At 34.4% G+C, this 26,841-nt stretch overlaps 1 protein-coding gene across 1 annotated transcript in view; it reads right to left on the bottom strand.

The window, feature by feature from the left end:
• Positions 1–3,586: 3,586 nt before the first annotated feature.
• Positions 3,587–26,841, bottom strand: part of PCSK5 (proprotein convertase subtilisin/kexin type 5) — a 140,264-nt gene continuing 117,009 nt past the window's right edge. Inside the window, exons 11-21 of the mRNA XM_015814469.1 lie at positions 23,952–24,069; positions 22,897–23,106; positions 20,469–20,605; positions 16,440–16,583; positions 15,881–15,983; positions 13,786–13,979; positions 11,171–11,255; positions 10,278–10,375; positions 9,688–9,817; positions 8,354–8,469; positions 3,587–4,104 (exon numbers count right to left, since the gene is read on the bottom strand). Coding sequence (XP_015669955.1) covers positions 3,989–4,104; positions 8,354–8,469; positions 9,688–9,817; positions 10,278–10,375; positions 11,171–11,255; positions 13,786–13,979; positions 15,881–15,983; positions 16,440–16,583; positions 20,469–20,605; positions 22,897–23,106; positions 23,952–24,069 — 1,451 coding nt within the window. The 3' untranslated portion in view covers positions 3,587–3,988. The remainder of the gene's footprint in view (positions 4,105–8,353; positions 8,470–9,687; positions 9,818–10,277; positions 10,376–11,170; positions 11,256–13,785; positions 13,980–15,880; positions 15,984–16,439; positions 16,584–20,468; positions 20,606–22,896; positions 23,107–23,951; positions 24,070–26,841) is intronic.

Here is a 26,841-nt window from a genome sequence, read left to right as displayed (position 1 = left end):
GAATAACACAGAGTTTTTAAGCTTATTAACATCTGGCCCTCACTCAGGTTATCCCATAATTATTTAAATCCTACTATGGCATAAACATTATGACACATCTTTGGAGAACCATACTTTTGTATGTTCATGAGTTGATCCTTTGTATGAAGTACTGGACACTCCATGGATAACTTTTGTTCTCCCACTGGAAGGGAACAAGGCTGGACAGAAAGTCAAAATAAGGTGACAAAGACTACAGCTTTTCACTAAGTTGCAAATTTGATGAATGACCATAGCTTTCTCAAAACTGATTCTATGTCCTTTACAAAATATTATAAAATCATTTGTAACTGTCGGTGTCCCTGTTACTTTGGAGATAAATAAGAGATCTGAATATTCTTCTATCCCCAAGACCAATAGTTTAATATAAAACATTCTTTCAGTACCATATTATTTGTTTAAAAAAATTAGGAAAGGGGGAAAACCCTGAAAAAATAACATCTAAGCAAAATAATATGTATATATATATATATGTTGTATGTTTATGACATTTATGTCATAAATGTGCTTTACTAGGCTGATGAAGAAAAGGTTAATTTAATAGAAAAAATAAAATGTAGAATAGCATTGATTTTGGCCAATAACAATTACAATACTACCTGTTTTTACAAATGACAGCTGAACATTTTACAGATGTACAGTATTTTTCAGTAAAATGTATCTGGATTTAACAATGTCAATATTTTAAAAAAATTAAATTCTCCTCTATATTAGAGTTAAAAGCATTTTAACGTATCCAAATAAAATCTTTACAACTCAATATATTATATCACAGTTTGGAGACACACAAGTCACACACACACACACGGATTTGTTTGCATGTATGTGTTGTGTAATATTTACTTATATAATATATCTATACCAGGGGTGTCAAACTGCCGGCCCGCGAGCTGGATGCATCACATGGAAGCTGCGCCCACCCCAGCTCCTGCAAGGGAAAAAAGTAGCGATACATCGCGACACATCACGTGATGTGGTGAGTTTGACACCCTTGTGGTGAGTTTGACACAATCGATTTATACCATTAACTTAAATTGTGGAAGCATTATTTTCTAGTTCTTTTGTCATGTAAAAATAAGGCAGTCCAGACAGTAATAATACAACCAGAATAGATAGTTATGAGAATTTTTGCAAATTGGGCATGCGTGGCACTAACCATATCACACTTACTATCTCTTCTCAGAATATAAGCCACCGCCCAACTTACATAAAGTTACATCAAATTTAATTACTTTTGAAAAAGAATAGACAGTGTGTGATTAATTGAAATGCTATTAATTTCTAAGAAATTCATATGCAACTAGACCAGGGAAGCATACCTGACTTTTCCCCATTTTTACCAACCATTTCCAAGTCAAAAATATTCCACCTCAGCTACAGGATATTACTATGCAGGAGCTTTATCTTCTCATGGATTCTGTTTTTCACTCCAGCTAATTTCTTTGAACTTCTCTTTTTTTCTCCTTATTGAGTCCATCTCTTTAAGATCTTAGTTTAAGTTTTAGAATAAGAGAGATGGTAAAAATTTGTTTTAAAATATTGTCTAGAATTTACTTTAGACAAATTCCTCTCTCAGGTTGTGTTGGTCTTCAGTATATTTGAGAAAAGTTTTTTTTCTCCATGTGAAATTTTGTTAAAATAGCATAGGATTCTGTACTTTGTAACTATGTTATGCACACTAGAATTTTTCCTACATCTACCTTTTTCTAGAATATAAATTAAAAAAAAGATAGCTGGCTGGCTTTTGTACAAATCCTAAAAAATACTCTTGAGACTATGAATGGTAGTATCAAAACACATTTATCTTTTTGCTGGTCTGTTAAATGTTTCAAGTTAGAATAATAAATACTGAGGATTTTAAATGAAATGAGTTTCCAAGGTGATAATTATTCATTTTAACCTTAAAAGAAATTTATTTTCTAAATAATTTGGTGATGAGCTAGATGATTTTTGTGCATATTTATTTATATAGAAAAGAGGTTCATTTCTATATAATTTGTAATGTTCAGAAAGCCCTATTTTTTCAGGATAAATAATTTTTATTTCATTTAGATCTGTGCTATATACAGTGAAAACAATAAAAAATTGCAGAATTATCTTAAATTTTCTGATACGTGAATGTTTTGAATATTAATTAAAAGAATGCACAAATTATATTTTAATACTATTTTTAGTGTTAAAATATAATATAGAAAATATACTATGAAATTTGAAACTTATTTTTGGGATTTTCTCTACATATTATATGGTAGCAAAAAAGCTTTAGGCTTAGTACTTTAAGTTTTCTATTATTGCACAATAATAACAAATTATTTCACTCTTGATAGAATACTGATAATGCATGCACATTAAGAGTAAAATTTGGTTTAGTATATTAATTCCAGTTAAAGGTATCAATCACACAAATGTTTATAATAGTACCATTGTAATCTGAATATCATATCTATTCATTTTTCAGAATTGCTGAAATCCAGAGAATTACTCTATTCAGAAAGCAATATATTATGAATGTATCGCGCATACTACATATAACATAACCCACACATGAGTTTATTTATACTTACTTTCTGAAGGGATATTGAAATCCATACATGGATATGTGATAATGGATGTGCTCATTTTATTCACTTTTATGCAAAAAAATCCCACAAGCTCTGTTTATAGACCTTATTTTACTAAACATGATACTATTTGGTGGAATATTTGGCATATCCATGTATGCATCACAGTTTAATAAATGTATGAAATATTTGGTAGGAAAAAATTGAGTTTCAGAAAGTATCAATGGAAGGATCTGATGTTAGCTAAAGGAATATAAATGATAAACATAAATGTACATAAAAGTAAATATGTAAAGAGAAATATCAACAGATTTTTGGAAAGTTCTTTTTTAAAAACTGATATATATTTTTGCTGAAAATAGTTTTGAGATTGGTCTACTCATTAATTTGGTCTACTCATATTTCTCGATATATATTATATGGACTGATATTTGATCGCTACTTACTGTTTTTTGATTCCTGATAGACTATTTGGTTCACTTAAATTAGATATTATTTATTAAAATTATTTCATTTAATTTTTATATTTAACTTGCCTGATCTGAAGTCATGGCCCATAGCCAAATAAATATATTGGTATCAAAGTTTTACAAGTGCACAGTCTAGCTTATGGATATTGGTGGATTCAAGCATACAAACTATACTTAAAAGGGGGGGGGGTAACTTGCATCTTTCAGAGTTTATTCATACCAGAATAACACCCTAAAACTTAGAAACATATCTTTCAAAACATACTGGTTGATCTGGCCAGAATTCTGAAAAGTTGTTGGAGAATTTAACTGTGAAAAAATGAATCCAAGCAAACGCTACCCAACATACGATCTGACTAAAAAAAAAAATGCAGACACCACTATAATGCAAGCAAAGCATGAGTTTGCAACAAAAGATGTTATTTCTTTTCAGAGTGTCTTATTAGAGTTCATCTCATTCTTATTACATTAGGAAAAAAAAAAGACTAATGCAAGTATATTTTTTGTTTTGTTTTAATCCATTGTAAACTTGTGCTGTATTGTTGGCGCACTCTACACATCTTCATGGGAAACAAGCAGAAAAAAAAAGGAAAGCAGATTTTTGTCAAAAAAAATATATATCCAGGCATGTCCTTAAATTGATAGGAAGTCGAATGACTTTAATTTGGCATCAAATGCTTTGGTCACACCCTACTGACACTGTGATCCCAGATGTTTTTTTTTTCTGAACACCCAGTAATGAAAGGTAGGCTCGTTGTAGTTTTGTATTTGAAGTTCCAATATACAGTTCACTGCCTCCCCAAAGGGGAGAAAGAGAAAGAGGGGAAAAAAAGGTGGTTTGGGAGAGTTTCCCCATTTTTAATAATATGGATTAATCTATAAGTCTACAGGAACAAGAATGCCTGGAGAGAAGCCAAATCAGCCTTTTAGTGTACATGTTCTGCAGCAAAGTTGCTGAAGTACTTTCCGCTGGCAAAGATTATTCTTTTTCACTAGCATACAGAAGCCACCTTCTGCCCAAGATTCTTCCGTTGCTTCGGGAGGTCATAGAGAGTGGAAGGAGGTTGAGTTTTGAACAGCATGGTGTCAAGTAGAGGGAGATTTAATTGGTCAGACAGGCAAATTTGATAGAAGAGATCGATCAGGAGCAGGTAGCAAATAGAAAATTGGGTTTCCATCAAAAGGAATTTCAGTCACAACAGCGTTCAGGAAAATACATTGTGTTGTAGCAAGGAGTGATTTGTATCCATTTATGTAAGAAGAAAAAAAGAGATCAGAAAAAGAAGGATTAGAAAACAGTGAAAAATGCAGTCGGAAATACCTTATTGAGTATTATGAATTAAAAAAAGAATATTAAACAGAAACACACAAGAATATATACATGAATTTAAATCATACCGAATTTAATAGAATAGTATTGTGATTTTTTTTGTTTGTGCTCCCCAAAATGCTTAAAGTGAAGATTCTCTTGCTCACTTGTGCAATTGCAAAGCATGATTTATTATGTGCATCTCAACCATTTCTTTTTAACTTATTCACTTGTTACTTTATGGAGAAAAATCTTAAGTCTGATTCAGGGTGTAATGCATAATTTTCCTACAATTTAAGAGAAAAGGTAATAAATAAGTTGGGTGGACAGTACTGTTTGATCATTCACTTCGGGGAAAATCCAGAGATAAGTAGTTGCCAATGGAAGAGCATTTGCCAGTGGAAATAGATTTTTTTCTAGCCTAGCAGCTCCTTTTAACCCCTGAGCCCACCCCCAGTTCTATTATAGAGCGATTGGAGGCTGCAGTTGGGATGATTCAAAGGGCAAACTGAATATTATCCTGTCGTTGTGAAGAACAGGAGTTTTCAATCTGATTTTACGTCCAATCCCACATTTAGATAAATCTGCTGTCCTGTTTATCACAATCCAAGCTGCTAAGCACTTTTTCCAGTCAGTCAGTTAAAGGGATATTGCAATACTTGTTGGTTTAGCAATTTTACTGTGTGTAAAAGCATGTTATTTTATACATGCTTTTTTTTTTTAAAGAGAACTATGAAATAATGAGAATGGAAAAAAAATAAAATCACTCTTGAAACTACTGTGTTCATGAAAAATATTGCTCACTGAAGTTTTGTTTTCTGAAATTCATTGTTAGTGGCAAATGCTGTGAAGCTCATTGAACATAAAGATGCTCTTGATAGCATTTACGTATATTGTCATTGAGATTGAAAGCACTATGTTGTTTAGAATCTTGCAACATTTTAAATGCTACTTAACTAAAAACTAAACTAAAAGGGATCACAAGCAGGGGCCTAGCACAATGCATACATTAATTCTCTGTAAATTCAGAGTTCTGCATATTTTACTGTGATCATAAAAAAAATCTTGTAGTTGTACAGTAAACCCTTGATTTAACAGACCAGTGGGAAATGAAAGTAGATATCCATTAAATCCAAATGTCTTTTATAGAAGCATATTTCATGTATTTTATGCATATTAGTTTCATAAACGGAAAAAGGGATTTTATCCATGTATAGAAACTTAAAGTTTATGGATAAATTGTGTTTGGGCATTTGAGGTCTTCTAAAGGGTTTCAATTTAGGGTTTACTGGGATTTAAATAATTTGATTTCCAAGTCATAGGTTCCCTTAAGTATCAGGAAACTCCTCTCTTCACCCCCAAATATAGCTTAAAATTATTCTGAGAATGTCATGAGAAGCAATAGCCAGAATATGAGTTAGACATCTTAGAATAGAGTATTTCAGTTTGGAGGAAATTGTTGGATACAAATCATGAAGAGAGTACCTGGACAGGATATAAAACAATCAGAACAGGAACAGAGGTTAAAAAAACACAACAGATCACACAGTTGATCAGTAAGTTGTCAAAAATTATTCAGCTACAATGAAAGGAGCAAGGAGAAAAGCCGGTCGCATACAATGGTAGGTAATATGAAAAACTGAGCATAGGAGCAGTTGTAACTGCAGATGAGAGACAAACTTATCTGAAATGAAAGGGTCAATGCAAAAATTTGCACATCATTAAAACAAGCTGAGATGTTGTACTGTTTAGCATGAACGTAGTGTTTCTTTAATCTACTTGATGCTTACCCCGAGGTGCTTGCAGGTATTTGAACAACGCAAAACTAAAATTCTTTTAGTAAACTTGCACTGTTTGCTGATTAGCCTGTATGAATTTCTTTCCATTCAACAAAAGGATTTAACAAGATGCACTATGGTCTGCTACACCACTGTGTATCTTTATTGCAGCTGACTCACTCTGGATACTAATGAAAACAACTAGAGGTTATTGCTTGTTCCACTATCTCAGCCTATCTTTATAAGAGAGAGAAAACACAGAGGCCATGGCTTGTAAAAAATTTTTGCCCATTTTCTTAACAGCCATTTTGCTCTGATCACCTAACCGGAAGGAAAAAAAAAATCAAGAAACTTAAGTTGGTAAAAAAAAAATTTCTGGGTTTTTCCCCCTTGGCTAGATCTGGCACATTTTCAAACATTTATTTATTTAGTCAACTTCTCTCCCAAGTCCAAATTTGGCCACATTCTTTTCTATTTTCAGATAGATAGACAATATAATTTCTTCAAAGATTCCTTTGGATTGGAAAGAAAAATGATAATAAATTTTAAAAAAGTTACAACATTTACACAGATCATTTACAATGATGATCACTTTCTAGGAATAGCAATGTGGCTTTTGCCTTGTTAAATTATTTTTTCATAAACAGTTGGTGAAATCTGCGTAGAAAAATCCTAATACTTATTCCCAAGCCTGCTTCTGTTTTCTGCTATGTTCTCCAGTACATAGATGTACTGGTCATACCTGACCCCATAATTAGTCCACTTCAGGGGTCCCCAAACCCTGGGCCATGGCCTACTACCGGGCCGTGGCCTATTCAGAACCGGGCCATGTGAGAGGCGGACTGGTGTGCGAGCGCAGCTCTACTTGCACTTCTCTTCTCTCTTCTTGAGTGGAGCTGTGAACACGCATGTGTGTACCGGCTCACCACTTGTGTGGCCCAGTTCCCCTCTCCTCCCCCAGCCGGGCTGCCAAGCCGCCTGCTTCCAATGCTCCAAAAGTGGAGCGGTGAGAACAGAGGCTGAGTGGGATGAGTGTGCCCTGTTCAGTTTTGCTGAGTCACCGAGGCTCCCTGTGCAGGACATCCAATCTGCTTTTGGAGTGTCAGGCAGCCTTGTTGAGTCTGAAGGAGCAGGAGACCCCACCCCCAAAGGCTTCTCTTCTCCGCGCCAAAAGCTCTTGCAAACGGACAAAAGGCTTCGGAGGAGCAATCTCGCACTGCTTCAGGTCTTTTGGTGTGGAGAAGCCTGAAGGAGTGCAAAAATGTGCCCCAAAGGCTTCTCTTCTTTCTTGCACGAGTGGAGGTGTGCATGCACGTATGTTTCCATCACTTGCACGGCCGTTCCCCTTTCCCCCCCACCCCAGTCAGGCCGCCAAGCCGTAAAGGTTGGGGAGCACTGGACAAGTTGGAGTCTCCAAATATTGTTGAGTCATATACTTGAATCTTTCTAACACATCTGGAGGATTAAGATAGCTGACCTTTGAGAATGAGGAATCCACTATACTGTGAAAGGCTTGAAAGGAACCCAATTGTTTCTGGTTGAGGATACTAATTTTTTTCAGGGAGTTGATACATATACTCACACACTGTAGCAGAAGTGCATCTCCCACAATAAATAACAATTATTTTATATGAGCATGAAGGTTCGTTGGTTTCTGAACGTTTCGTTACTCCTAAACTCTGCTGAAGATGTTACCTAGCCTGGTAACGAAACGTTTGGAAACCAACCCACAAGCTCGAAGAACGAACCTTCACCCTCATCCTATACCTATGCACAGATATTTGCCACTATTGCAATTTTTTTATATTTTGAATTTGCAACATTAAAATGTCCCAGTATTTCACATTTGGGGGACAATTTCAGCAGCTGATTTATTCTCTTTTTTGGGGGGGCTTCTTTGTGCAGTTTTTTTAAAGATCTATTTTTATTCTTTCATTTATGCAATGTTAGATCTCTTAATACTGTTTGTACATTCCATTTCTTTTCAGAAGCTTTTAAGCAAATATATGAAAATAGACTAGTTCTTTTAGTTCATTGATAAAAGATGAGAATGATGAGGTGGAAGGATAGCCTGTATTTTCCTATTAGGAGTAAAAACAATACAGGAGTTAAGCTTTCCTGAGATTATTTTTTAAAATCCAAACAATATTAAACAGAGGAAAAAATAAAAAAAAATATTTGGAAAAAAGCACTCACCATCTTTACAGACAAGACCAACTACACAGAGACCTGTGTCTAAGATGTAGCCATTTGGACAACTTGTACAGTTTCTTTCTCCTGGGCCACTGCACCCAAAGCAGCTGACATCACATCTTAATGAAAAAAAAATCCAGCAAGTTATACCTAGGATCCATGTTGATTATTTGTCTTATCATCAAATACAGCTTGATTTAATTCTTATTTGAATTAACACAAGATTCTATAATGGGGATGTTAACACAGAAAATAACATAGCAAAGATGATAATTGGAATCACATAAACCACCCTGTTTTTGCTCTTGTTTTATGCCTCTGAGATCTTGAAGTCTCATCATACACAAAGAAAACTGTATATGCCTCCAGCATTTCCACAAAGTTAACTATAATCTGGTGGCCATGTCAAATAACCTGGTTGCTCAGAAATTTCAGTTAATCAATTTCCCTTTTACATGTCTGTTTTGGGACTAGAAGGCATTTACAGAAATTACTCCATTTTTTTCCCTTTTTAGCTAGACAACCAATTCCATGATGCCTCCTGACTCTCAACCCATGGTTTCTGGATGAAAAAAAAATGAGACTGATGGGGAAGAATTCTTACCTGTGAATGACTAATTGTATATGGTAAGACTGTTGGTCATTGTAAAATTTCACCACAGAGCACAATCACATTTTCCCACCTCACAAAAATTATGCCTAACTCTCTGCCACCATCTTAACCTTGGCTTGGGAGGATTTGTGCCCTTAAAGATATCCTAGAAATATTTCAAAGGTTTCTGGATACCCAGAAGCTTCATTAATACAGTATACTAGGAAATCGTTATTAGTGCTTGGTACAAGTTTGGATAATTAAAAAGTTGAGTAATAGGAATTATTTTTAGAAAAAAGAATTCCTTTTCAGCAGGGCAGTTTGTTTCTTACTTAGTTATGGTTCACATATAGGAGTCCCCTGCGGATTTTACTCTGCTAGTCGTTGCTGACTATAGGGGGCAGTGCTCATCTCCATTTCAAAGCCACTGAGCCAGCGCTGTCCAAAGACATTTCCATGGTCATATGGCCAGCATGACATTACAGAGCGCTGTAACATCCCACCAAAATGGTACCTATTTATCTACTTGCATTTGCATGCTTTCTAACTGCTTAGTTGGCAGAAGCTGGTGCGAGACGGGAGCTCACACCGTTGCATGGTACTTGAGTGTCAAACCTGGGCTGCTGGCTTTCCAGCTGACAAACCCAGTATCTTAACTGCTGAGTCACCTTTATGGTTCACATATAAAATGGGGGAAAATTTGCATCTGATTTAAAATGTAACATAGCTCATAATAACCATTTACCTTTTGCAAGTTTTATATCCATTTTCTGATGAGTGATCCAAATAGTAGCCAGTGCCACAAGTTACCACACACCTTCCATTCTCCATAAAATATTCTTCTGTACAATTGACGCAAGCATCTGCTCCTGGGCCTCAAAAGCCAACAGAACAAAAATGATAAAAAAGTGCTGTATCCTCAATAAATCATAGATAGTAAATATTCCCTATATAATTTAGTAGAGTGATTACTAATTTGGAGGGATGAAAAGTGGTATTGTTCCATGTAAACAAGAATGTTAAAAAGATATTCAAGCTCAACCAATTATAGTGGCTAATCCGTCCTCATAGTCTCACTGATTTGCTAGAACTACTATTGGTTTGTTTCAGATTTGTTTTTCTTGTTAATGTTGATAATAGTTCTATTAATCCAGCAAAGAAAGAGGGAAGCTGTTCATACTGTGATCAATGGGTACTATCTGAGCATGGCCTAATGACAATCTGCATTTCATATTTATGATAGCATTGTGTCTTTCTACAAAGCTTAGTACTTATTCTATTTTGTTGCAAGGTAGGCATAAATTATTTAATTAACAAAAATAATATTAGAAATACCTTCACAAGAAGCACAGGTATGATGGCATGGCTCACAGTCTCTGCCATTATAATATTTGCCTGCTTCACAGCGTATAACACATCTTGTTCCTTGTAAACTACAAAAAACATAAGGAGATTTAGGTAATTTCAGCTAATAAATCTAAGAGGAAGAGAAAATACTTTTATGAATTATAATGAGTGCCATTTATGTCATTTATTAAAGACTCATTGATTAAGGTGTGTTTATAACTGATGTATTGAACTTCAGTCTATTTTCTTTATCAGTACAAGCAAGTATATATGTACCAGAAAAGGGTTGAAGGAGTAACATAATTCTTCAGATGGAGTGGAATTGTATGTGTCTTTTCAATTTTTTAAAAAAGTTGTTTCAGTATTGCTTCTGGTACCTGACAGCTTACAACATCTAGCAATAGTTAATTCATTCAGATTATAATATCTATGAAAAATGAATACTATTATAAGTTGCAAACTCTATAATTACAAATTTTAGCCTTTTAAAGAAATCTTTCCTATTTTATCTTCGAACCATTTTGTATCATTTAGCCTGATTATGAATCTGAAAAACTCAGAAGCTTTTGGGCCATTAAAAACCAACAAAGATATATTTTAACTGTGGATTTAAATAAATTATAGAAACAATTACAAAAACAAATTATTGATTTTTTCTGTATGATAATTCTTAAATATTAGACATATTGCAGAATGAGAATACAGTGCTTTGGTTTTATGTTCTACATTAATCCATGATTAATCAGGATAATACATGCATTTGCAAAAATATTTGTAAATAACTTCACTTAAAAGTTAAATACAATGTGAAATAATTTTTTTTCTGGAAAATTAGAAACTTCTTTCACTATCATGTTAATTAAAGTCAAACATTTCCTTACCTTAGACCATGTCTGCATTCTGTGCATGTATGAAATTCAGTGCATGACCTACAATTTTCACTGCATTTACGGCATACAATCTTATCTAAAAAGAAATTCAATGCAGAAGAAAATTAAGATTAATCATATTCAAAAGTACATTAAATTAACACTTAAATAATATTAAATATTTAAATTAAATATTTACATACCATTTTTTTCCAAATTATTTGTAATTTGTAATTATAAATATATTTCCAAAATGTCATTACATCTGGAAAAATATCGTTCAATAATTCCTGCTTTGTTTCATTTACTTATAGTAAACCTGCTGTCAACGCTGCTAAAATTGGATGTTCTTGCTTTGACAACAGATGAAGATGCAGCCTCTTTCTTTCTTATACTGTACTCTTAGAATTAGATGATATTGGGGGAGGGGGAGTAATGTGATGGGAGTTAGTTAGACATACAATATTGAAATAAGAGCTGATAAAGCATGACGGAATAAGAACTGGGTGGAAAGCCAGCATTTCAAACTAATTGGAGAATGTGATTTATGACTGTTAGTTGTAGGAGGGAATTGTGCTTTGATCTATGTGCTGAAGGGAGTGGAAGTCAGATTTTGGCTTCAACTATGTACCTGCCGAACCTATGCTGCTCGATTAAAGATTCTTTAAGGTAAACAATGCCTCAAAGTTCTTTGAAGAGTGTCATCTTTCGGAACCATGACACCTGCTTAGTAATGTCAGATACTCATTTTTTTTTAAAAATAGGATATATACATCATATGAATATGTATATATTATAGTTAGTCCTTGACTTACAAAAGTTTGCTTAATGACCTTTTGAAGTTACTACGACACTGAAAAAAGTGACTTATGACCATTTTACTTATGACCATTGCAGCATCCCTATGGTCACATGATTTACATTCGGATGCTTGACAACTGACTCACATTTATGATGGTTGCAATGTTCAGGGGTCATGCGATCACCTTTTGCAACCTACTGACAAGCAAATCAATGGGAAAACCAGATTCACTTAACAACCATGTTACTAATTTAACAATTGCAGTGGTTCACTTAACAAATGTGGCAAAAAAAGATGTAAAAAGGGGCCAAAACTCACTTAACAAATTTCTCACTTAGCCATATAAATTTTGGGCTCAATTATGGAACTACATTTTGGACTACCTGTATATATACACACATATAGATATATACTGTTCCCTAGTGATTACTGTGTGGTAAAGTGGACAAAATGATTTTTTTTCTAATGATTTTTTTCAGTTTGAATTTGTATATCATCCTTAGAATCAGATTACTCGAATGTTGCAGGCATAAACAGTGTCCAGCAGTATTGCACTCCTGGAGCATCTAGTTCAGCAATTTGTTCTCACTATGGCCAACCAATTGGATAAGGTAGCCTGGAAGCCTTCTAGCAGATGGCCTTCAGAGGTAGTCAGCCTGCTATCTAGGCTAACAGCTATTGATCCCCATTATTTCCAATAATCGGCCCAACTTTATTTTTTTAAGCCAGCCAAGCTTGTAGATGGCACCATAGCTCATAGCAACAAATTCCAAAGTAAAATTGCATGTTGGGTAAAAAAAAATAATCTTTTGTCCTGATTCTTCCACGATTGAATTTCATAGGATGATCTTTGTTTCTAGTGTTTGGGGAAGGGGAAACTACTTCTCTTTTTCCATTTTATGCACAATGTGCCTAATGCTATACTCCTCAATCAGGTTCCCATTCATTTGCTTCCTTTCTGCTCTAAAAAGCCACAAATATTGCAACGTTGAGGAAGCTACTTGGTCATATTAGTTGCTTTCTGAACCTTCTCTAGCTCCTCTAAATCTTTTTTTGAGGTATGTCAATCAGAACTCCACACAATATTCCAGATGCAGTTGCACCATTGATTTAGATATGGGTATTTTAGTACAGTATTGCCATCTATACTTTCGAAATAATTTCTTACTATTCCTAATATGCTGTTGGCCTTGTTTTTACATATGTCCACTGCTGGCACCTTCAATGAACTGTTTAACCTTGCCATACCATACCTAAATGTCCATACCATATCATACTTCTCCTTGTCTCCATTTCAGAAACTTGTAATACTATTACATAAAGACTATCTAAACTACTTAGAAATTAAAATCCCATTTTTCTACTATGTCACAACAAGCAAAATCATCTGTGTTCTGGTTAAGAGATAAGTTTATTTCTTGCTTACCCATAAATATAGAACAATCTGCTATAGAGAGCGTTCTTATCCCGTTTGACATAATATTTCAAAACCGTATAGTCTTCTTTGTTTCATCAAACTTTGAATAACAGTTTATCTGTTTGCTTATGTATTTATTTATTTGATTTTCAAGGCTGTCCAGTCAATCAACTGGCTATCCACAAAGCAACAAATTGATTTTTATTATGCTTTATTTTAGTGGTTTTAAATGGGTTTTTTTTTTTAACAGATTTGAGTTGTTTGATATATAATTCTAAATTTCTGATTAAAATTTTACAGAGTTCAAACTGAAATGAACAGCACTATATTGAATGTACTGCATGTAAGCATTTAATTTTATAATTCCTTGAATATTGTAACAATTGAATAATGTAAAACAAATCTTACTGTTATCCAGGTAAAAGCCCTCTGGGCAGGTGGTAATACAACTTCTAGTCTCTTCATTGATAAAGTAACCAGGTTTACAGGTATTACATTGATCACTATGACTTCCAAAACAAGTTTCACAGTTGGGTGAGCACTTTTTACAACGTTTCTTGTCTGCACTATAGTGACCAGGTGGACAGTTGGGAACACAGATTCTTTATTGTAAAAAAATAATAAGAGACACAGATATGGTATTGAGCTGGACAGAATTAATCAGATAACAAATAATTTTGTTTGGATAACAAAAGCAGAACAATTGTTTTCCGATACTAGAGTCAGATACAAATATAAATCAAACACTTCTTTTTATCTAAACAAAATACCTCAATTCACTTCCAATCTTAACTGGACAGAGGGATATAACTCTAAATACACAATATTTAAGATTTAAAAAATTGCATTTTAGGTTAGCATGATTTAAGAAAATTAAGATGCAAATCTTTTAGCAAATGTATCATTGGAGCAAATCAATTCAAAAAGCACCTCCTCCATGACAAAGTTTGAAGTGTGTATTTCTAATCTTGTTGAACTCTTTCCCATTCTGTATTCCAATGTTCAAGTTATTTTTTTTAAGTGGCATAAAGTAGAATTTAGATAAATATATGGAGAGAAAAAAATATTGCAAAGAATGTAGCCAAAAACAGAAAGGCATGATTACAATCGAAGGAAAAAAATAAAATGCAGAATAATTTTGATAACAATAAAATGCTTTGGAAGTGGTAAATAAGGAGCTTCCAACTGAGCAAATAGATTTAAAAATAAGTGATGAAATGATTTGGCATGACACTAAGAGGGAATGCTGGAAGGAACATTTTACAGATTTATATGGGAATGAAAGTGATATGTTGAAATGTGGAAGTAAAACAAATGCTATAAATGTTACTGTCCAAGAAAAACATAAAAAATGAACTAATAAATAAGTAAGAATGTTAAGAAAAAATAAAGCTGCTGTGTAGATGGTGTAACTGTTAACATATGTGATTTTCTTATGGAATCACTACACAATGTGGTGTTAATATGGGGGTGAAGACTACATCTGTGTCTGACAATTGGAAAAATGTTATTATGATTTCCTTGCATAAAGGGAAAGGCAGAAAAACTGAATGCAAAATCTCTAGGGAATTTATTAAGTATGTCTATGAATGCCATTTGCAGAATTCTGCCCAGATTTGTAAAGTCAGAGGGCTATGGTGATATATAATGAATGCTGTCTTAACTCATGCTTTTAATTTCTTTGGCTTACTATTTCTTCCTTCCTTTGTGTGCTCTCCATAACACTGCTTATCTGAAATGAGAATAGCATGAAGGATGTGTGTATGCATGTACATATGGCATTAAGATTGTAATACATGTATTTTCATATAACGGATAGCGATGTTAATGTGTTATTTAGACAGGCTTTCAAAATTCTGCTGTTATTCCCTACAACAACAAAGCAGCATTCCTAGAAACCCTGCATATTTCTTTCTTGACTGGGCCTACCTCAAAAGGTGACATCACTCTTGAAAGTTTCTCCAAGTTTCTTTCTGTTCTATCTTATTTTAAACAAAATCAAGGTGGGGTTATTTTGAATTTCTTTCTCATGTCTGGACTATATAATCTCTTGTCCAAGTTCTTCCCTGAATGCTTTTTCATACTTTCCCCAAAGGTCAGCTCTAAATTCCTCTACAATAACATTCATTTAACCCCTGTATGGACAGTCCAACATTAGCAACCCTTTACAGTATAGCAAAATCACAAAAGTGATTTTAGGATCCGTTCTCACATTTACAACTTTGCAGGTGTTAAGCCAAAGAAATCCAAAGCGCAGTCACTGATTCACTTAGCAACCGCTTCACTTCCCCAACCAGGTTGCCAGTTTCAATTAAGATCGCTAAACGAGGACTACCTATAGTCAGCTGATATAAAATGTTTTATACTATGCTAAATGAGATAACACTGAAAATGAAGCCATGTTGGTATGATCTAATAAAAAGCTTTCTAAATAGGAATTCCAACTAGTTTCAGACTGGCTTATTGCATGCATATTGTGCGAGAAGTAATAACTGTTTCGTACCGTGTATTGTTTTTAGATTTATAGTAATAGTGTAGACAGTCATTGCAATGGTCTGGCCCTGGTCCACCACATCCAATCTTACTGCATTCAGCATTGCATGGACCTTTGAAAAAAGACCAAAGAATCCTTGTATTTTTATTGCCTTAAAGAAATTACTTCATATCGTAACAGATAACTTGGATTTTAAAAGTTAAAAAAAACTGAAAACTGAAAATACTGAATAGAATTATATATATGATTTTTATTAAAATGTTTAAAGAATAAGGTAAAAGCTAACACAAACCAATAGAAAGAAGATAAAGTAAAAAGCAAAGTACAAGAAAGTTGAAGAAAAAGAAGAAAATATAAAGTGGTTTGTAAAATATTCTTCACAGTAGCTATTAAGTACAAATATTCAAAATATCTACAAGAACGTAAGTTATAAGAAAAAATATTGAGTAGAATTCAAAGTTTCTAGAGACTGCTTTTCTGGCTTGGTTGAGGAAATGGATAAACAGCAAGAAAAAAAAGCTTGCTGTATTAATGGTTATATTATTTTAAATATAAGCATTAAAGTTACCTGAATAGTCATCTACTCCATAATCTTCTGTAGGGTCTTCAATTGCACTCATGCGTACTCGGTCGCCTTTTAAAAAATCATTTCTTGGAGCATAAGGCTGGATGGACGTCCCATAAAGTACTAAGGACCATTCTTTCAATTTACCTAGATGAATCATATTGGGAAGACATGAAATTCCATGAGGAAATGTATTCTCTTCAATATTTATGGTAGCATATTTCAAAGAACTGTCGTCTTTACCTGTTGCTGTGGAAACTATCTGGCTCAGGACACGAGGGATGAACTGCCCAGTGAAGAAGAGAAGAGAAGAAACACTCTACTACTCACTGTTGCAATTGGGGGGAGCTCTTCCTCCCTCTTCATAGAACCTATTGAGATGAACTGCCCTGTGAGGAAGTGCAACAGGATCAACTGTTCTGGAAGAGGCAGGATCATCTGGCTCTCCCCACAAAGGATTCACTAGAGCTATGTTTGCTATTTATCTCTTTTCTCTCATTTCATCTTTTCTGTATCTTTCTAGACGTTAAGCCTATAATGCAGGGGTCTTCAAACTTGGCCCTTTTATGACTTGTGGACTTCAACTCCCAAAATTCCTGAAGTCCACAAGTCATAAAAGGGCCAAGTTTGAAGACCCCTGCTATAATGTTTCATTATTCTGCATGGACTGGTTAATATTGTTGTAAATATAATGAAAGCAAGGGAGGCAGTTACTATGGGCCCATAAGCACAGGCGAGCTAGATTCCCATTACCACCCCTTCCTTGTTCCCCAACTTTAATAACTAACCTGATTGCACAGGTTAAAGAGCTTCAATTCGTTCACCATTGGGGGCCAGTTCTGCTTTGGGACCCTGAGAGTTTTATAAATGTGCATGAACATGCTTAAAACACTTATTACTACAAAATATTATATTTTCTTTTCTTGCATCTGTATGATGCAATATGAATTTGCAATTTTAGTATTTAGGAGGAAGGCAGGAAAATGAGTTTTGAAATACTGTAATAAATAAAACATTTTAACAAAATATCACACTTTTTCAAATAGCTTATTTAAAATTATTTTTATTGTTTATATATGGAACAAGAAGGATAGGCATATAAAAGATCAAGGTTTCCTTGAGTTGATATCAACTCCTGGTGATTATATAGACACTTTATATAGTTTTCTTGGCAATAATAAGGAATGGTTTGTTACTGCTTTATTCTTCGGTTTTGTTTTTTGTTTTGCTTACTCAGCCCTGGCAATCTCCTATCCAAGTACTTATTACAGTAGATTCAATCTGCTTAGCATTTTCAAGATAAGCAAAGGTTCTCCAGGCCTTAATGTGGTATATGAGAATATGCAACACATTTAAATTATATTGCTGCTTTTGCTCAATCTTTCTACCTTCACAAATGATTATTAATCATAATTTCCAGGTAGAGTTTTCTTTAGTATAATGAGTGAGAGATGATAAAATATGAGAAAATTGTACCAAAGGCACAGTCATTCATGCAACGATGCCACTGCATTGTTGTGTGGGAATTCACATGATTGAAACACATTATTCTACAGGCAAAGTTTCATATTTCCTCAGTTATAAGTTATAAATGATGAACTGCTCAACAAACAGCAAAACACTACCAGAACAAATGATGAATGTATATGTGTGAATTGGATCCCTACCATTTAAAGAAAATATTTAACTGAAAGCATTTGCAGCACAAATGAGATGATTCAGAAAGTAAAATTATTGGTGACTACTCTGTAATTTTGGGCAATAGAAAAAGAAATTTCTATCTATATTTTTAGCACCAGGAATACTTGTGCAGCCAGTCAATATTACAACCAATAGCACAATATCAGTAAATAGTTGATAACCAAATATTCACTCCTACTAATATCAGCAACCTACGTCTGCACAAAACAGCTGTAGCAGTACAATCCTGTAAGCCCTTTGAGGTAGTGCAGACAACAGGTAGTACGGACAAGAATAAACCATGAGTACTGGCACTGTCATTATTGTAAGGTTGCAATAACAGAAACTTGCAAGTCTGAAAACCATTCTCCCTTGCTTTACTTTACTTTCTAGAAAAGTAGGGAAGTCCCCTTTTGAGAACATTCTCCTTTTTCCTTCTGTAGATTGAGATAACTTTTACATGACCATTGTCTAGTCCAGAGGTAGGCAACCTTGGCTCTTTTATGACTCGTGGACTTCAACTCCCAGAATTCCTGAGCCAGACATGCTGGCTCAGGAATTCTAGGAGTTGAAGTCCACGAGTCATAAAAGAGCCAAGGTTGACTACCCCTGGTCTAGTCTATGTCTCTTCCTCTTGTTTCCCAAGGTCATTCCCACATATTTCAAATCCTGAATGCACAACCTTTTGTTCTACCAATCTCTCTTTAAATTAAAAAATACTAGTGGCAAATAATATGGACCTATAGCAATTTCAGAAGGAATTTGTGATTGTTTAAAGCATTCCATTCCTATTTAATATCACATGAAACCACTGGGTTTGTCACAGAGTTTTCAATGGTGATTTTGTGGTTTGTAAGCTGCCCATGTACTTGTATTAAAGATACAAAGCTATATAAATACTCTAGATGAATAAATGAATTGTGCTGCATATGGTTGCATGCATAGCGTATATTATAAGCAACTGACAGGATAATGCTGACTTATACATAAGGCTACTAAGAGCAGGGCTTTTTTTCTCATAGAACGCCCAGAACGGAGTTCCGGCACCTTTTTTTGGATGGAACCTTGTAGGATAGGCAAGGCAGGTTGTATGACATGTGTGAGTTCCGGCACCTTTTTTTTTTTTTTTTTTTTTTTTACAAAAAAAGCACTGGCTAAGAGAATTCCCACATCCCCATTTTTTTTTGCTTTCTAATCCTCAGAAACAATTTGATGTCTTCACTTTTGCTAATGTGAAATGCTGAGATCAAGAAGTGAAAATTACAGCCCAATCAAAATTTATTTAGCTCCTGCAGCCATCAAAAGTCTTTTTCTCTACAGCATCCAAAAGGAAGAGATGGAAAATCAAAACTTCTCCAGGGTTTTCTTATTACCTTCCTCTGATGCTGAAGAGAAGAGAGGGGCTGACAAAAAAAATCTTACCATCATTCTTCTTCTCATTTTCTTTGAGCTATTGAGAGAAAGAGTTTCAAAACCCTAAAGCCTGCATTTGCCATAAGGTTCTGGAACACGGGTGTCAAACGTGCCACGTCACCTGACGTATCGTGACGTATTGTGACTCTTTTTGCATTGCAGGCAATGATGAAACTGGCCCGTGGGCCTGCAGTTTGACACCTCTGTTCTAGAAGGTGGGGCACAGTGATTTCAATTATACTACAGCTGAACTAATCAGCTGAGTTATCTAACATTATTATATCATAGAAGCATAGAAATATGGAGCTGCTTTATAAGGGACTCAGAATCTTCTATTTCACAGGTGTCAAACTCGATTGCATCATATGACTTATCATGATGTTTTTTGCCTTTGTGGAGCCGGGGTGGGCGTGGCCTGCGCGTGACGCATTTGGCCCACGGGCCACTAGTTTGACACATCTGCTCTAGTTGAAGTGTTGTGAGTTAAATCTCTGTGGTAGACAACATTTGAAAAAACACTTTATGGTGTCAAAATTGGAGGTTAATACTTCCCCTGTCATCTCCACAGCTGGAATTATCACCCAATCTTCCCAGCAGATGTCATGGCTAAGTTTGCAAAAGCCATTTGATGATTAATATCAGGGTTCCCTAGCTATTGATGCTGGGAGACTTTGATATATAGCAGGGGTGTCAAACTGCCAGCCCATGTGCCAGATGCATCATAGCGAAATCACGCCCACCCCTGAGGCAATGTCAAAAAAGTCACGATACGTCACGACACATCACGTGACATTGTGAGTTTGACACCCCTGATATATAGCAAAAGACTTTTCACTTTTTGAGTCTAAACAATATTTTATCTTTATAAATCAACTCAACTACACTATATTAAATATATAAAAGGTAACGTAAGTAACCAGCAGAATAATGTGTTCATACCTGGAGTCTTTACATTTCTTAGTTGAGATGGAGTATCGTAGATTTCTAAAATCCAGTCACCAGTTGCTTTTTCACCCCAGCAGTGAGTTGTCATGAACTCCCAGTTTTTAAAACCTTCCATAGAATGGTCAAATAACCTTTTAAAGAAAACCACAGCAATGTATGTGTCATGGTTCCGAAAGAAGAAGTATGTATAAATACAACATGAAAATATATTCATTAAAAATTGCATTTGGTGTAATTGATTATAATCTATATGGGTTTGTGTCAGGTTCCAATATCTTCAAAGAAAGAATATAGGGATTCTTCATAAGGCTTCTGGAACTAATGCTGAATTTTGGAACCACTAGCTATGACCCTACTTTTATGAGGATAAATGCTCATATAAATCATCAAATTATACAACTATTGTTATTAAATCTAAAATAATAAAGCACAAACATTTAAAAAGTTTAGAAATTTGTGAACTATAAGTGACATTATTCAGATGGTCTGACATGATTTTATTTTAATATATCTAACCTACCTGTGTCATAATTTTTGAAATAAGAAAGTGAACTTTAACTCTTAGCTATTATTGCCAAATTATTAATCAGAATCATATCCTCTTCTATGTCTAATAACTGCAGTAAATATGGGTCAAGTGAAACACTCTTTGTTTAAGTGTTTCAGTTTTTTCTGAACTGATAAGTCAATATACAAATGATCATGGAGACAAATTTTCAGAGCCTTGAGTTAAATATTTTTGTACAGCTACTCTTCGTATGAGTTCTAGTGAGCATGAAATACAAGTCAAATCATCATAGTAAGCTTTTAGAAGATACACAAAGCATGAGGAATCTATCTATAATTCTTACATTAAAGGGATATGCCATAAGAAATTTTATGGAAGATTTGGACCATGCCTGGTCAGACGTTTTGGACCATATCTCTAGAGTATTAGACTGAACAGATAGGACCATATCGTTTATTTCAAGCTTAAGACAGGTCAGGCTTTAATAGTATTTAAAGAAGTGAGCTCTTGGGAATTTCAGGCTTACTGGTGAGATTGGGAAATGGAAAAAGATAATGTTAATTCATTTCCATAGCACTGCCAAGAAAATGCAGTCACTAGAAATTGACTGGTGTCATCATGGCAGAGCCTCCACTCTTTTATAATGGCATCACAATGTTGCACAACATTTAGTATAACCGTCACTTTTACAAATAATATGAAGGAACCAGCAAGTGACAACCAATTTAGCAAATACCTACAAAGAACACTATTTTTTATATTTATTTTTTATAAAACATGAAAACAACATTATCCATTGAATTAACAATTTATCTCTAGTCAACTGTTGCTTGTAAATGCTACAGGTAAAGGTTAAGTCAAACCATAATTATGTTCTCAAAATACCGAACATTTGATATTCTGCTGATAATGAAGCAATCTGGATGCTTTAGAAAGAGATATGTTGGCAAACCATTCAGTTCCAAACTTGGGACAGTCCAAAGTACTCTTGTATCTATTTGGGGACTCTCTAGAATAGCATCTTCCATAGAGGGATTCAGGAGGAGGAAAGAATCAATAAACAAAAAAGAGGAGAGTCACTTTGCTCAATTGGAAGTATTTTCTACTTACATAATAGCCCAGTTTTAATCTAAAGAGCATTTAAATAAAGAAATAGATAAGAGAAAGTCTTCTGTATCTTTCTAATAACAACCAAAATTGCTTAACATAATTCTTGAACCTGATAGTAATTAGATTAAATACCTGATAGTAATTAGATTAAATACATAGGGCTATATTCCAGGTATACTTTCAAGATATAACATGTTCAGGGATCAACTAGTATGATTATATTCTTTTCAGTCCTGTTATGACCAGAATATACTCCAGAATGAAATATCCTTTTGTGAGCATCAAGACAAAAAGTATCACAAATGCAATTCAGAGTCATGTCAGGATTACATACAGACAGGCCAGACTATATTTTAGAAAGAACAGTGATAAGATTCATTAAGACACGTGTGTCAAACTCGCCACGTCATGTGACGTGTCGTGACATATCGTGACTTTTTTTGCATTGCTGGAGCTGGGGTGGGCGTGGCCTCCATATGATGTAACCGGCCTGCGGTCCAGCAGTTTGACACCCCTGCATTAAGATTTATTTCTTCCTTCAACTGTTTTCTTGAAGTACTGTTCTTATTCTACTCTTCTGTAATTTGCAATTATCATTCCCAGTATCTGACAAAAACTATTGCAGAAGATTACTCTACAGTTATTCTTGCCTCTGCTAATGTTCATGACAAAATTTGAGATTTCCACTTGATGTGTTCATTTTCTCAGAGTGGTTCCTCAATTTACCTTTTTAAAAAGTTCCTACATTTTTTTAAGTGCACACAATTTGGAAAGTGAACTTCCATAAAAGTAAAGGTTAAGTACCTGTTAGCCAATAGCTGAGATCTTGTTCCAGAAGGAGAAGTTAAATAAATTGCTAGATCACCTCTCCGAGGATGGGTGATAGTGATTCGTACCACCACATGTTCCAGATATATTACATGGTGATTGGCATTGTCTGCACATCCTGTAGCTTTGTATATTGAACGAACGCCATTATCTGGTCCATTACGAATATTATCTGGTCGTATTGTTCTGTTTGAAAAATACAAGCCAAATTAAATATCTAGCGAATATGGTAATTATTTATCATATCTAAAACATCTCTGAAATACAACTAGTCCTCAACCTACAACCATTCATTTAGTGTCTATTTGAAGTTATAATGGCAATGAAAAATGCTTACAATGCTTACAAAGCAATTTTTATGCTTACAACTGTTGCGGCGTCCTCGGGGTCACATGACCAAAATTTGATTGCTTGGCAACTGGCATGTATTTACAATTGTTGCGCTAACCCAGGATCATGTGATCACCGTTTGTAACCTTCCCAGCTGGCTTACGACAAGAAAAGTCAATTGGGGAAAGCTAAATTTGTTTAACAACGGCATGATTCACTTAAAAAAATTCAGTGATTCACTTAAAAACTGTGGCAAAAAAAGTTTTGCAAAATGCAAAAAGTTTGCACAACTCACTTGACAACTGCCTTGCTTAGCAATGAAAATTTTGGGCTCAATTGTGGTCATACGTATTTTTTTCCTCTCTCTTTTTGTGCATAACTGTGAGAGCTATTTGGAGAGGTGCTTGGTGAATCTACTGAAGGTCCTGAACCTATTATCCCCTTGAAAGGTGGGCACAGATAATTCAAAGGCTCCCTTATATTGTCTGAATATGCATAGACTGAGCATGCATGGAGCATGCACAAACAGCATGCACAAACTCTTATTGAGCATAATTTGCATTAGGCTTTTTTTTCAACAAAAGAGTAAAGAAGAAGATCCTGTTTAACAACTAGCTTATAAAAACATTAATGTTAAAAAAATTTAGCCACCATTCACAGTCTGGGTAAATATTTTGATCAATATCTTTAATAAATATTACTTGATTTGTCGATCTGTGTTCTCAACACAGACATGCTGTGGAGGGACTGTTGTCCACTTTTCTGCTTCTACCACCATAGCTTCAGCATCCATCAATCCAAATCCATATAAGTGGCTAACTACAAAGCATAAAATATTATTATATTCTCAAAGTAGTTATTTTCATTTTCATACAACACAAACTTCTATACTCCATTTAATTCCTTTTCCTCAAAAATACATTGTTTCATATCACATGTATCCCATCTTCTTAAACTGCCAGTTAGAGCTGCAATAATTGGTCTGATAATATTAATTATTAATGTAGGTTTTGGGCTTGATGTCTACATATATGATCAGTTTCTTTTTCTCCATGTGATTTTGCAATCTGGACAAAGATAGTGAAAGACATCAGTATCAGTTTAGTGGAATATGGAGAAAGCTATAGGAAATGAGATAAATGAAGAATGAAAAAAGGTGCTGGGAAATAATTCTTGGAAGCAATGCATATATGTTTTAATGTATCCCATGCTTTAACAAATACATCTTGAGTTTTGTTGGTTAAATTTATAATTCCCCACAGCCCTGAGCTTTGTCTTGTTGGCTTTATCCAATGACACATAATTTAGCAAATCCAGCTAATAGTTTGTCAAGGCATTAAATAAGAGATACGAGTTATGTCTTTGAAAACCATTATTAATCAATGATATACAAATATAATGCAGACTAAAGTGTTGTATCCAAAGCAGGGTAAATTATGGGCTTAAAGGAATACTCTATTAACAATTTACACTGTAAGTTTTAAGAATAGAACTGACTGCTCTCCATGTTACGGAAATAAATTGCCAGTACTTTAAGGACTGATATCTGTAAATTTGATGGATTATTTGGAGAAATACGCATTATTTTTTAAAAAGCAAGATCTTTGTATTACTCCAAAAAATAGCCAAAATCTATTCATATGGTCACTTTTTTAAAATTTCATTTTTTCATTCTTGAGAAAAGATTATCACTCAATATTATAATGTCTAGTTTAATTTGCCATGAATGACAGTACTCTTAATGTTTCAAACTGGTTTTGGTGATGAATAATGAGTAGGAATCAGATGTATCCTGCCATTTAAAAAAATGCACACATGTATACATTTAAATATAATCCCTCCTTAATTCAATTCAAGAAGTATCACGTTGAGCAGTTATTAAGGTTTCCATATGGAAATGTTCCAGACAGCTGATGGATGGCTGTCTGAAATGCTTTGTACTTTCAAGTTTCTGATCAAATGGATTGTGGGCCAAGCAGCTGCAAGAATCAAGACAAGCCCATCATTTTCACAGAGTAAATAATAACAATTTTGAGAAAACATTACAGAGTTACTAAAACTAACTGATCCTTTGCATCATGAAGGGAAAAAATCATCCATTCAATCTCACACTGTAAAGTTATCCTTTTACGTATGTGTAAATTAAAACTGTGAGGGTTATTTCAACTGATATTAACCAAGTCTAGGACCTCATGAAGATATTATGCCATGTCTTAGAAATGACTTATAAACAATACTTAAGATTGTAATTGCCATTTTTCTGCCTGAAAAACATAACTCTGCGGCATACTGTTTTTGGAAATGCCTGTGTCCTAGACTGAAAAAGCTGTTCTTGCACATGAATAATATACACAAAAATTATTAATCTTTTCACGTGAATCCCAGCAAAGTTTGCCTCATTAAAGGGAATCATTACTGGTAAAGTACTATCCAATTCTGTCATGATTTTTTTTAAAAAATATACCATTTTCTCTTTTAATTTTTTTTGAAGTAATTATCCTCAAACTCCTGCATATATTTATTTACTAATTGACATGTATTACTTCCCATGTGAATTCTACTAAAAAAGAAAACAAGTTAAAAGTTGTTGATTTCCAAAAATAATGGAATATATGGTGATCTGAAACAGTTTTGGGCGGGATTCTTGGTGCTCTTTGAGTTAGTTATTGGTTTACATCAGGAATGTCAAACTGGCGGCCCACAGGCCGCATTCAGCCTTATGCAGGCCACACCCACTCCAGCGCCTCAAAGGCCAAAAACTCCCGATACGTCACCATATGGCCTGCATTGCGATTAGGCTTGCCACCCCTGGCTTACATATATTTCATTACCTGCTTAGGTGACATCTTTGGTGCTACTGAGTATAAGGTTTTCTCCCTATTTATATACAAGTAATCCTCAACTTAAGATCACAACTGGGATTGGAATTTTGATTAAAAGTTGTTGCGATTGTAAATTAAGGCACCCCTGTTTGGATCCAATTGTTTTACCACTTTTTATACTTGATTTTTATAAAACAGATCTGTCACTACTGTCATCACTTTGAGATTGGAAGAACTTCCTGCTTGCTCTTAAGATTCTTTTCAGGTTCCTTTTCTTCTGTAAATGTCTTTCAATGATTATGGCACAGAGTATCCTCCTCCTCCTCCTCCTCCTACCAAATATTGCAGTGAACTGATAAAGAATATTCTAGAAGAATAGTTCTTCATAAATAATGTATTATTAGAATTGGTATATGAATACAAATTTCTATATTTTATATTAAATATTACAAACTACAGTGTATGTTACAGGTAAGTACTCAATGAGAATAAGAACCCATTGGTTCTAATAAAGATATGGAACCTGAAGTCTGGAAGATTCAGTTTTCTTTCATTCATCCATTCATCCATTCATCCATCCATTCATTCATTCATTCATTCATTCATTCATTCATTCATTCATTCATTCATTCCCTTAAATTGTTTCATTTACCTATGAAAGTTTCAGCAGTAATTATCTTTTCCCATGCTGGATAGCCAATCAGTAGATAAGCAGGAACAAAGGTTTTTCAAATCAGCTTGACTTTGAGCAACCTGGCATACATTTAGT

The sequence above is a fragment of the Protobothrops mucrosquamatus genome, unplaced genomic scaffold, assembly GCF_001527695.2.
Source record: "Protobothrops mucrosquamatus isolate PMUCROS unplaced genomic scaffold, P.Mucros_1.0 scaffold254, whole genome shotgun sequence".
Taxonomy (NCBI): domain Eukaryota; kingdom Metazoa; phylum Chordata; class Lepidosauria; order Squamata; family Viperidae; genus Protobothrops; species Protobothrops mucrosquamatus.
The sequence above is the reverse complement of the archived record's forward strand: the minus strand, read 5'-3'. Positions and strand labels throughout refer to the sequence as shown.